This window comes from Schistocerca cancellata, chromosome 4 (assembly GCF_023864275.1).
Source record: "Schistocerca cancellata isolate TAMUIC-IGC-003103 chromosome 4, iqSchCanc2.1, whole genome shotgun sequence".
In the NCBI taxonomy this organism is placed as follows: domain Eukaryota; kingdom Metazoa; phylum Arthropoda; class Insecta; order Orthoptera; family Acrididae; genus Schistocerca; species Schistocerca cancellata.
In genome coordinates this window covers 792,455,560-792,468,096 of record NC_064629.1, presented here as the reverse complement: position 1 = coordinate 792,468,096, position 12,537 = coordinate 792,455,560, and the positions used below count along the sequence as shown (strand labels likewise).

The following is a 12,537-nucleotide window of genomic DNA, read 5'->3' as shown; positions in this document are numbered from 1 at the left end:
TCCTTCCTTGCATTTTTTATAGTACAGAAGTAGTGATACTTTGTCAGACAGAGAGAATGGTATTCTTCTGTAGTCTAGACTCACATTCAGGAGGACAACAGTTCAAACCTGTGCCTGGCACTCCTGATTTAGGTTTTCCGTGATTTCCCTAAATCTCTTGAGGCAAATGCTGAGATATTTCCTTTGAAAGGGCACAGCCAACTTCCTTCCCCATCCTTCCCTAATCCAACCACCTTGTTGTTTGGTCCCCTCCCCCAAATCAACCAACCAACCTACCTACCTACCTTCTGGAGTTGTGACTGTATTATTGTTGTGTCTTCTAGAGCTATTAGTAATGTATTGTTCACAGTCTAATGCTAATTTTTGTGCACGACTTTGCTATTTCCATTCTTCCTTCAACCTTACACTGACTGCTGGTATGTGTCAACTGACAGTAAAGGGATTTGTGGGATGACAGTTACCATAGGATTTGGACTTTAGTTACAGAAAATAGTGTGAGTGAATTTTAATTGTTGATGTTGTCTTTTCAAACTATCTTTCTGTAATTGAGAATTTTTGTTGACATCTGTATAATGGCATTTAATGGCCTATCTATCTGGAATGTCTTGTGCAGTGAATGTTGTTATGTGACTAAAAGAACTGCAGATAACTTCCAGTATGCAGTGGAGTGTGCACTGACTTGAAACTTCCTGTGGCAGATGAAAAGCTGTGTACTGGACAGGGACTCAAACGTAGGACCTTAGCCTTTCTTGGGCAAGTGTTTTACCGACTCAGCTATCCAAGCACAGCTTCACTTCTGTCAGAACCTATTGTCCTAAGCTGAGTGCTGAAAAAACACAAGTTCATCTATCTTCAGGACTCTGACAAAAATCTGTCAAACCGAGACCAGTTATAGACGCAGCAGGTCTCAGAACACCACAGGTCTATAAGATACCTTGCAAGTGTGGCCAGTCTCATGTCGTGCAAGTAGTACTCACTGTGGAACAGTACATGAAAGAGCATGAGAGGTTTAATTGCCTATACTATGCCAAGAAATCTGATATAGCTGAGCATGCTTTAGAAAATGGACAAAAGATAAAATATGACAAAACGTCCATCGTAGTTCACACTAACAGCTTCTGGCATTGTGTAATTAAAGTCGCTATTGAAATAAAAATCACTGATAACACTCTAAATAGAGACAGTAACCTGCAGGGTAAGCATGGTGTGGGATCCAGCAATAGCATAGTTTAAGTGGGCAATAGCATAGTTTAAGTGGGCAAATTGAATGCCGAGTCAACATATGTCCATATATGGTGACGCCACGAGCTTCAAAACAATAACCTAGCAGTTTGGTCCCTTCCCCCCCTCCTTAAACCAACCAACCACAAGCTTCAGTGACATCACAGTCAGCAGCTAGCGTATATAAAAAGGGAGTACCAGCAGCCCACTGGCAGTCATACTACTTGACAATGGCCAAGGCGTGCTTGGCCAGATCATGCAATTTTAATCACGCTACATAGCTGAAAACCCAAGAACTTTTAATCTGACATTTCATTTGAATCTACTGGTGTGTCAAAGTAATGCACTGAACAGGTCATAGAATGTTACGCAGTGGCATTTGAGTTTGGTGAAACTACACTTTTAATTCTAGTTGTCTATAGCTCCCCTAACTCAGATTTCAGGACATTTATTTTCATGCTAGAGAGAATTCTTAGTTATGTTTAGTGACCTCAGTATTAATTTTATACATGACTATGCAATGAAAAGAATGTTGGAACACACACAAAGCCTTCGGATATGACAAATACAATTCCATTTCCATTCCAGTCACAATTAGAGCAAGGGGAAAAAGACTGTTTATATGCATCTGTATGAGTCCTAATTTTTTGTGTCTTGTCTTCGTACTCCTTAGATGCAATGTATATTGGTGGCAGTAGAATCAATCAACAGTCGGCTTCAAATGTTGGTTATCTAAATTTTCCGAATAGCATTCTTCAAAAAGAACTTCACCTTCCCTCCAGAAATTCCCATTTGAGTTCCTGAAGCATCTCCGTAACACTTACGTGTTGTCCGAAATACCAGTAACAAATCTAGCAGCCCACCTTTGATTTCCTTTGATGCTCTCCTTCAATTCAACCTGGTATGGATCCCAAACACTCGAGCAATATTCAAGAATAGGTCAAACCACTGTCCTATATGCGGTATTATTTACAGTTTATGGCTTGTAGAAAATAAATTGATGCTAAATCACAGTAAGGAACAGTTTTTATGGTTCCTAATTCACAGTTCAACTAAAACTGTCATTCTTATTGCACAGAATGGGCCCATTATTAGTGAGTCACAATAATTCAGATTTAAAGGTATTCAGATAGATAGTAAACAGTCATCAAAGCCCATATTCTGGATCTTGTTCAACAATTTAATGCTGCTATAGTTAACATTAGAACAGGATAATTAGTCTACTTTGCCTAGTTTCATTCACTTATGACATAGGACGTCATATTCTGGGGTAAGACTTCCCATTGAAAAGGATATTTTTGGCTCATAAATGGGCAGTTTGAGCAATATGTGCTGTAAATTTGCAAACCTCTTCTTGACTCCTGTTCAGGAGTCTTGGAATTCTGACACTGGCCACTCAATATTTAACTTCTTTTTATGTAATTTTTTGTTAACAGCATGAGCTTATTCCCCCAAATTAGCAGCTTTCACTCAGTTAATAAAAGACAGAAATCCAATCTACATTTGGATCGCATCTCCTTGATTTGTGTTGCAATAAGGTGTGCAATATTCTGCTGGATTCATTTTCCATGAGCTATCACAAATATTAAAAATCTTTGCAGTAATCCACACAGCTTCAAGTCTAAACTGAAGGGTTTCTGTCGAGAAGTTTGTGGAAAAAAATTTATCTAATTTCTGTGTTATATTGTTGATTATGCTAATATCTGATCAGCAGTTTGTCATCTACATAGGATAGGATTCACATTAATTGCATACACTGACTTGTTTCATCACCATCCTCGCGCTCCTCAGATCGTACAGAACTAGATGTGTAAATAAATATTAAAAAAAACCTTTCACTGAAAGTTAATGTATGCTTCACACATCCATCTTCTATAGATGCACAAGTTTGTACTAAATTTCACCTGTCAGTATTTTTGTTTCTTTTTTAACCAAAAGTGCAACAACCTCTGTTTTCTCAGCATTTTCCATTTTTTGTAATTATACCATGGTGGGTCTTTTCCACCCGTAAACCACTTAACATGGCACATACTTCTCTACAGTGCACTTCTCGTTCAATTTAAACTTTGCACATATTTCTCTAAATGCAACATTGCTCTGGGGACTGGGTGTTTGTGTTGTCATCATCATCATCATCATCATCATCATCATCATTCATGACAGGGGCTAGATTGGACTGTGTAAGAATTGGGACTTCGTACGGGCACTGATGACCGTGCAGTTGAGAGTCCCACAAACCCATCATCATCATCATCATCATCATCATCTATATGCAATGTACTGGAACTAAATTATTTCCATTCATTGTCTATGTAGGATCCTAACAATGCTTATCTGTTCTTTCCTCTCCTTCTTGATGGATTATCAGCTTGGGAAACTATAGTTGCTGTGAAATGACATTATCACCAGTCCCTGTATCCATACTGTCCGCCTCCATAGCTGAGCGCCTCCATAGCTGAGCGCCTCCATAGCTGAGTGGTCATCATGGCTGACTGCCATGCAGAGCACCTGACTTCAACTCCTGGTACTGCCAGGGATTTTTCCTTGGTGGGAGGACAGGATTGGGGTGCACTCAGCCTCATGATGCCAATTGAGGAGATACTTGACCAAATGGTAGTGACAGCAGGTCTGTTGAACCATCAGTGTGTGAGACTGCAATGTGCTAACCCCCATCCCTCCATACCACATTCACGTTATGACATCGGCTGATGGCTGACACGGTGGTTGTTGGCCCGATTAGCAAATCTGTGGCCGAAACAGCTGTAGCCTTCTAGCAACAGCTTCACCTGCCTACACATATGTAACACATATCCCACACATCTATGTCTGTGTCTCTGTTGTTTTGCTGTGTGTGATGTAGGATAAGATTTTATATTTATGTGCATTGTGAATTTTAAAATTTTCCTGGTGAATGTTCAAACAAATGTCAGGATTGCAGCCAGTCATCGTTTATTTCATCGTTTGGTATTACAACTGGGCAGCTGCCAGTCATCTTCAAGTGAGTCATCGAAGACTAGCTAAGACATACTCGGTCTGTGAGTATTCCACAAATGCACCAAAATCAAGTTGACACATGGACCACACTTCCTGGCAGCAGTTCCATCACTGATGGAAATGCGAAACTCTGCTATCCTCTGCACTGCTGTTCACTGTGGCCATTGGTGCACTCTGTCATCTTTAATTAGGACAAATCGTGGAGATGATGGGGTTCCATGCACTGTCCAACAGGTAGCCACTACCACAATTCATCAGCTTTTTTGCCAGGCTTATTTCCCTGGATTATTTAATAATAGAGACCAGACAGACGTTCCTGTGGTCAGAATCGTAGTTCTGTCATACTCCATGGAATGTTCAGTGGAAATACAATGTTCGGCAATAGTGGACTTGCCTGGTTGCAAAAGACAAATGCAACATTAATGTTCAGTGCAGCATTCTTTCACAGTGGGTGTGGTCTGTCCTACGTAAGCCATATCATATTGACAAGATATTTTGTAAATTCCTACATTCTGCAATAACAAGTTGTCCTTCACTGATCGCAAAGGTCTGCAATCTTAGATGGCGTACGGAAAATTACTTTCATCTGAAATTTACAGAGGATTAGTATGAGTGGCCTTAAAATATACTGAATGCCCAAGAGAGCCATCATTCTTTTGTCAAACAAAGACATCCAAGAAAGGCAGATAACTGTCTTTCTCTATTTACTTAGTGAACTGAATGTTGTTGCAAATGGAGTTGATGTGGTGAAGAAACTCCATCAGTTTATCTTCTTCATGAGGCCACATTATGAAAGTCAGCTGAGTTACAGATGTGATATAGTGGTACTGAAGGCTGACAAATGTAATGCAGCTGTTTTGTTATCTCATAGTGTGTTTCATGAAAAAAATGTGTGGTCTGCTAAGTGACTCTACCTATAGGAGGATTGATAATGACCATACAGTATGTGTGCAGTGGAAAACTCCTGCACTACTGAATTCCCCCTCCGTACCTCAAGAGATCACCAAGATGTTAAGACCGCATGGTTGTGTATCTCGAAGACTGTATGGCCTTCCAAAAATTAATAAGGGAAGTGTTCCATTACATCCAGTAATGAGCAACATTGGAACTCCTACATACGATTTAGCCACATGTTTTGCTTCTTTGCTGAGACCTTTGGTGGGCAAATGCTCACATCACATCTGTAACCCATTTGACTTTACCAATAGACTAGGGGCTCTACATCTAAGCAGTTCTGACCGTATGGTTAGCTTTGATGTGGTATCACTTTTTACGAAGGTCCCTCCACAGATTCTTTCACACTAGTTGGCAGAAAGTTTCAGGTGGACATCACTGCTTTTTTTCGGCTTGCTGTATCCTCAACCTATTTTATGTTCAACCAAGAATATTTTGAACAGACTGATGTAATCACCATAGGCAGCCCTCTGTCTCCCTTGGTGGCCAACCTTCATATGGAGGATTTTGAGGAGAGAGAGCTTGAATCACCTGTCCTTAAACCAACTATGTTTTGTAAGTATGTGGAAAATACTTTCATAGGTTGGCCTCATGGAGAAAATAAATTCATGGAATTTCTTCACCATTTCAACCAATTTACAACATTCAATTCACTAACGAAATAGAGAAAGATAGTTGTGTGCCTGTCTTGGATGTCTCTGTTCAACAAAAGAGTGATGGCTCTCTAGGGCATTAAGTATATTGTATGGCCACTCATACTGACCTGCATTTGCAAGCATCAAGTTGTCATTACCCATCACAAACTATAAGCATGCTGAAAACACTTGTACACAGAGCTCAAACTGTCTCAGATCTAGATTGTTTGTCAAAAGAGCTCATCTCCATAAAGACAGTGTTCAGAAAAAATAGATACTATATGCATTGTGCTGCCACCTACTGCCAGGTACTCCATATCAGTGACCTCAGTACTCATTAGACATTGTGAGAGTGCAGAATGGAGTGCTCCGCAGAACTCAAGGACTTCGAACGTGGTCAGGTGCTTGAGTGCTACTTGTGTCATACGTCTGTACACGAGATTTTCACACTCCTAAACATCCCTAGTTCCACTGTTTCCTATGTGATAGTGTAGTGGAAACATGAAGGGACACGTACAGCACAAAAGCGTACAGGCTGACCTCGTTTGTTCACTGACAGAGACTGCCGACAGTTGAAGAGGGCCATAATGTGTAATAGGCAGACATCTATCTAGACTATCACACAGAGATTACAAACTGCATCATCATCCACTGCAAGTACTATGACAGTTAGGTGGGAGGTGAGAAAACTTGGATTTCATGGTCGAGTGGCTGCTCATAAGCCACACATCATGCCAGTAAATGCCACACGTCGCCTCACTTGGTGTAAGGAGTGTAAACATTGGACAGTTAAACAGTGGAAAAACATTGTGTGGAGTGACGAATCATGGTACACAATATGGCGATCCGATGGCAGGGTGTGGGTATGGCAAATGCCCGGTGACATCATCCACCAGCATGTGTAGTGTCAACAGCAAAATACGGAGGCGGTGGTGTTATGGTGTAGTTGTGTTTTTTCATGGAGGAGACTTGCACCAATTTTTGTTTTGCATGGCACTATCACAGCACAGGCCTACACTGATGTTTTAAGCACCTTTTTGCTTCCCACTGTTGAAGAGCAATTAGGGGATGGCGACTGCATCTTTCAACATGATCGAGCACCTGTTCATAATGCACAGCCTGTGGTGGAGTGGTTACACGACAGTAACATCCCTGTAATGGACTGGAGTCCTGACCTGAATCCTATAAAACACCTTCGGGATGTTTTGGAACGCCGACTTCATGCCAGGCCTCACCAACCGACATAGATACCTCTCTTCAGTGCAGCATTCCTTGAAGAACTGGCTGCCAGTCCCCAAGAAACCTTCCAGCACCTGACTGAACGTATGCCTGCAAGAGTGGAAGCTGTCATCAAGGCTAATATTGAATTCCAGCATTACTTATGGAGGGCGCCACGAACTTGTAAGTAATTTTCAGTCAGGTGTCCAGAGACTTTTGATCACATTGTGTATGACACCCCCTACATTAATGTGTGTATTTGGATGAAGTCCATTCAGTGGTTTAGGAGGAGCAGCGTGGCCCTGGCCGGCACTCACTACTACTGCCATGCAGCAGTGCTGCTCTGTCACTGTTGGAGTAAGCATACTTTTTGTTACAGGAAACACAGGCACTTTCCACTGACACTGAGCATTCAATGAAAGATGTGATGACAGTATTTGTTTGGATTTAGCCCAAATTAAATTACAAATATCTGCCAAGACACTAGAGAAATCGCACCTGGCAACTCGTTGGAGGGACAGCCCATATATAGACCAGCTTTTTCCCCAAGGCTTCACCTACATAAGCATCTGACACATATATTTCATACATCTCCTCCTCCCCCCCCCCCCCCCCCATCTTCTGTCTATATCTGCCCCCCAATTTCTGTCCATCTCCGCCTACCCTTCTCTCCGTGCATCTCGTCTCTCCCTCTCTGTCCATTGCTGCTTCTCTCTCTCCCCCCCCCCCCCCACCCCCCACCCTTTCCAGTACATTTCCTCCTCACCCTTTTCCAGAGGGACATTGTTCTTACGCTAACAGTACTTCTTTCCTAGCAATGAGTAGCGTGTATTGTTGAAATCATAGTCCATATATTAATTTAAGTTCACCTAGACACGTAGACAAGTTGCTTGTGTCCACACAACTTTGCAGCCAGACACAGTTTCAGTCTCGATAGACGTAGTATTACATCAACTGGAAAGACCACAACCCATCCTATGATGTCAAATCTGTGTGGATGTTCCATGTCTTGTTAAATATTTCGGAGCTTTCTACTGTGTGTTTCAACTCTTTTTTTTCTGAGTATAATTCTAGTGTGATATCTTTCCAGGAGGGATATAAATTCAAAGACTTCGTTACAAATATTTTGATGATGTATTGTTAAAATGCCATTACTCAAAGTTTCTTTACTTTGTATGCGATCAATGCTCTCCCCATAGTGACTGGCGTGTGTTCAACAGAGGACCTCCAGCTGTCACCTAGCTTAAAAAATTGCACTCATGTATTTTGCTACATGAGTAGCTGCTTCCTCTGTATAGTGTACCCCTGAAATATCAAGGGGAATACTAAGATTCTCCACCACAGAACAAAGGTCCACAAATCTGCAGCTAGGACCATCACTGAACTGACGGAGCTTGTGGTTAAGACCCTCCACTCAGCTTCAAACCAAAGGACACCAATCATTTCTGGGTATGATACTGCAAATTGTAATGTCTGCTAGCAGCCTACGAGCAAGGCCAGCAGTCACCACCATTTCCACCAGCCACCTGTAGGATCTGAGGTTGGCCGTGGAGCCCGAGCAACAGACATCATTGGTGCTGACATGAGCCACAACCTGAAGATGGCTGCACCCTGCACCAATCAGTAGCACCAGGCAGGGCCTCATCTACCTCAGACGAGGCTCCCCCAGCAGATGTACTAAATGCCATTAGACTTCTTTCCAGATCTGGACACTGTTTTCCTGAGGGATTTTATAATGCATACTGGTCATACTGACACCAAGCTCTGTAGCAGGAATGCATATGGGAAAGCAGAACTTAAGGATCCACAATTTACCTGATCCTAAGGTACCCCTAACTCCATATAAACTGCCCCCCCCCTCCCTTTATATGGAAGGAGGTACTGAGCATGCTAATTTTTGTTATTCTTCAGCAGCCAACCTTGAATTTCAGCAGTTGGGACAGAGAGACAAACTAAAAATTTGCATATTAAAATGGGTCTAATTATTCAGCGAAATGTAAATAAGAGTGATTTGCTTCTTTGTATAAGACACCCATTCGTGCTTTTTAACACTTCTGTGCAAAGTCCATACAGCATTAGCAAGGCAGGCAGCTGTAAAACATGAGCCCCATGGCTTGGACAGAATTTCCATGTTCCACATATTACCTTTTGGTATCATTTGTTGTTTTCAGTAACACACAAAATGATTTAATTTCAGGAATAACGAAGCTGAGTGTAAAGCAGGGAGTATTTCATTTCTCTCATATGCTCCTGTTTTATTGTGTTTCAGGCTCGTGAAGCTTATCTGGATCTTTTGACTGAAGCATTATCCAAAAATCATTCGACATGCAAAATTGTAGATCCTCCTGAGGTTGAACTTACAAGATCGGATATTGAAACTTGTGCAATAGATATGGAATATGATATTTTTTCCAATTGCACTGTTGCTAGTCTTTATCGCCATTCAGTATCAAAAATGGTAGGTCAAAAATTATTTTTGCTAAAATTTTATGAGAGATTCTAAAAACAGAATTAAGTAGCTTTTTAATAAGTATTATATGTATGATTGTTCTTTTATACATGGATACCATATTTGAAAATTTTTTTTAACTACGAGTAATTGTTTATACTCGTGCTGGTAATAAGCTCACAACTGCAGTTTCATTCCATCCACCCCACTCTCTCTGAGCATCTCCAGCTGCTGACAATATGGGGAGAAGTATATTTGCAGTTACCAAGAGAGTTACCTTAACACAGGGAGTTTTAGCTGCTGAATTTTGGCAACTGAACTAGGGCATATTATAGTGTGAATAATAAATGATCATTGACAAAAGTTCTTTGACTACAATAAAAAGGTGACTTCAAAAAGTAAGTTACACATTACTTGGCATACCAAGTAACTTTTATTTAATGCTGCACTACACTTCAAAGTCACACAGATACAACTCCGTTTTTCAGCATAGTCCAGGCATTTGGGGAATTAATTTGCAGCAATCGCCGGTTTTCCAATGGTGATGACATTCACAGAGTGCTCAATGAAAGGCTCTGTGATGGAGGAGTGGATATATATCATCAAGGAACTGAACATTTGGTAGAAATCTGCTCCTAGGTCACAGAGCCATTCGAGAAGTACTTTGCAAATGTCCTCATCACTGGAAAATCCGTGATTGCTGCAAATCAGTTCCCCGATTGCCTGGACACTTTTGTCTATGGTCAGTGTTGATGGCCTTCTTTCCTTATCAACACCACCGAAGTCTGTGTGGCCTTTGACAAATTGTTGGAATCATTTCACTAAGGCTAGATGCAACATTGCATTTGGTCCATGTACCACCAAAATCTGTGTGCTATTTTGACATATTTCTCAGAATAATCATATCATCCTGCATACTTCAGATTTGAAGGATGTTTCTAATTGCTGCACCATTTTATTCGCACACTGTGATGCACTAGTTAACCTTACTGTTACAGCACTGTCTCTGTAGGGAACGCAGAACATGTACACTCTTCTAATAATGCACCACTCTTGTTGCGTAGTGGTCTTAGGGTGGAAAAGCATGTGTAATTTATTTTTGAAGTCCTCTCGTAGTTGGTTGCAACTCCTCTTCGAATACACTTTCGGGCTAATCAGTACTCGAAGTTTCCACCACAATGGTCAATGCTTGAAAGTTGTCCCATTCACAGAAGCAAGTTGCAGTTTCTTAAGGAAGTCCTTCTGCTACCATGATTCATCATTGGCTGAGAATGTATGCTGTCATTTCAAGGATTATCTTTCACCTTTAGCCTTATAATGAATGATACATTTAAGTAACTCATCCTGTGATTATATGTGTCATCCAGTCTTTTGACATTATGTTACTTTATAAATGAGAATTTATGCAAATCAGTCCTGTACATTGTGAGGTAACGGGTGAGTTGTGGCACCCTGAAGATATTCTAAATTCGAAGTTGGGGTGGCCACATGGGCCGCTCAGCCAGCTGGGGCCCAGCAGCAAACATGTGGTGCCGAACATTAGCCGGACGAGTGGGGTAGCCCCAGTGCATGGTCCAGCCGCGTGGCTGGGAATTCCATTGTGATGCTGTGTCAATGAAGGAGACACGCTGGGAGTGCCAAAGATGATAGACTTTGTGAAACCTTAATGGCAGACATTTCACAGTTCATATAGAAATTAATAGTAGCCAGATGAATCATGATACCTCAAAAATAAACATGTACATTACCACTATTTGCACAACGATTCTGATGGTGTAATCAGATTTTCAATATATTTATTAGTTTAAAGTTTAATATCTGACGATAAGTTATACAAATACCACCCAGCAACGAATTTCCAAAATCTAAACGGTTCATCTGATTTCATTGATATACCTGTCTTTAGAAAGCTATTACTGTAAACTTAAATTGGTATAAATTACAGGCATGTAACTTAAATAGTAGATGAGTTATTGGAGATCAAACTGGCCCCTTACTATCGATCGCGTCAGGCCATAAGTTCTCCACAGTTAAATGAAGAAACAGTAGCAGCATGCTTGTAAAGATATTTATTCATCTATGTCTTTGTTTATATCCAATATATATTATTCATGAAGAAATTGGTTAAATATTTACTGTGTTTTAGAAAGCACAGAGACATTAGGCTACTGGCATACCTTTTGTTGCTATTCCTTTGATATATGTTTATTTAATTTGTTTATGTATTTAATAATGTGTGTTAGAGCGTGTTTATGGTCCAGTCATAGGAATATTTATTTAATTGCAAGTTATTTAAGGGGGGTAGGACGTCAAATGGGCCGACTTGGAGCAGGAGAGGCACCACAGGACATTTTATTTTCTGCTGTCTACTTTTACAAATAAATTCATAAAACTTTGTCAGCATGACCAGGAAGGATTCAGGATTCGCACTCATAGCAGAGGAAGTGCAAAAACATAAAATAATTTTTTTTTTAGATATGAAATTTCATCATTTTTCCACTTACTGTTGGCTGCATTTGTTGCCATAGGTACATGTTTCTTCACAAGTAAGAGAGATTCTTTGATGAATTGTGCACAGCATACAAACCATACTTACAGGTGTATGAAACTCTAGAATTTTCCAAATCTATTAAAAACTGTGGTAAAAATTGAGATAATTAACTACAAAATTTGATTTTTTTTCTAACCATAAAGTTTAAAACGTAACAGCTCATTCATTTTTTCATAAATTAAATAGATTCTAGAGTTTTAGACACCTGTGAGTATGGTTTGTATGCTGTGCAAAATTCATTGAACAGTCTCTCTTACTTATGAAGAAAAGTGTACCTATAGCAACAAATGCAGCCAATAGTAAGTGAAAAAATGATGAAATTTCTCATGTAAAAAAAATTATTTTGTTATGTTTTGTAATTTCCACTGGTATGAGTGTGAATCCTGAATTCTTCCTGGTCATGCTGACAAAGTTTTATGAATTTACTTGTAAAAGTATAGACAGTGGAAATTAAAACGTCCTGGGGTGCCTCTCCTGCTCCAAGTCGGTCCGTTTGACTTTCTATCCCCCTTAAA

The 12,537-nt window shown here is 40.3% G+C and overlaps 1 protein-coding gene across 1 annotated transcript in view; it reads left to right on the top strand.

Moving 5' to 3' along the window:
* Window positions 1–12,537, top strand: part of LOC126184681 (uncharacterized) — a 295,613-nt gene that overhangs the window by 244,214 nt on the left and 38,862 nt on the right. Inside the window, exon 11 of the mRNA XM_049927173.1 lies at window positions 9,292–9,480. Within this exon, the coding sequence (XP_049783130.1) occupies window positions 9,292–9,480 (189 nt within the window). The remainder of the gene's footprint in view (window positions 1–9,291; window positions 9,481–12,537) is intronic.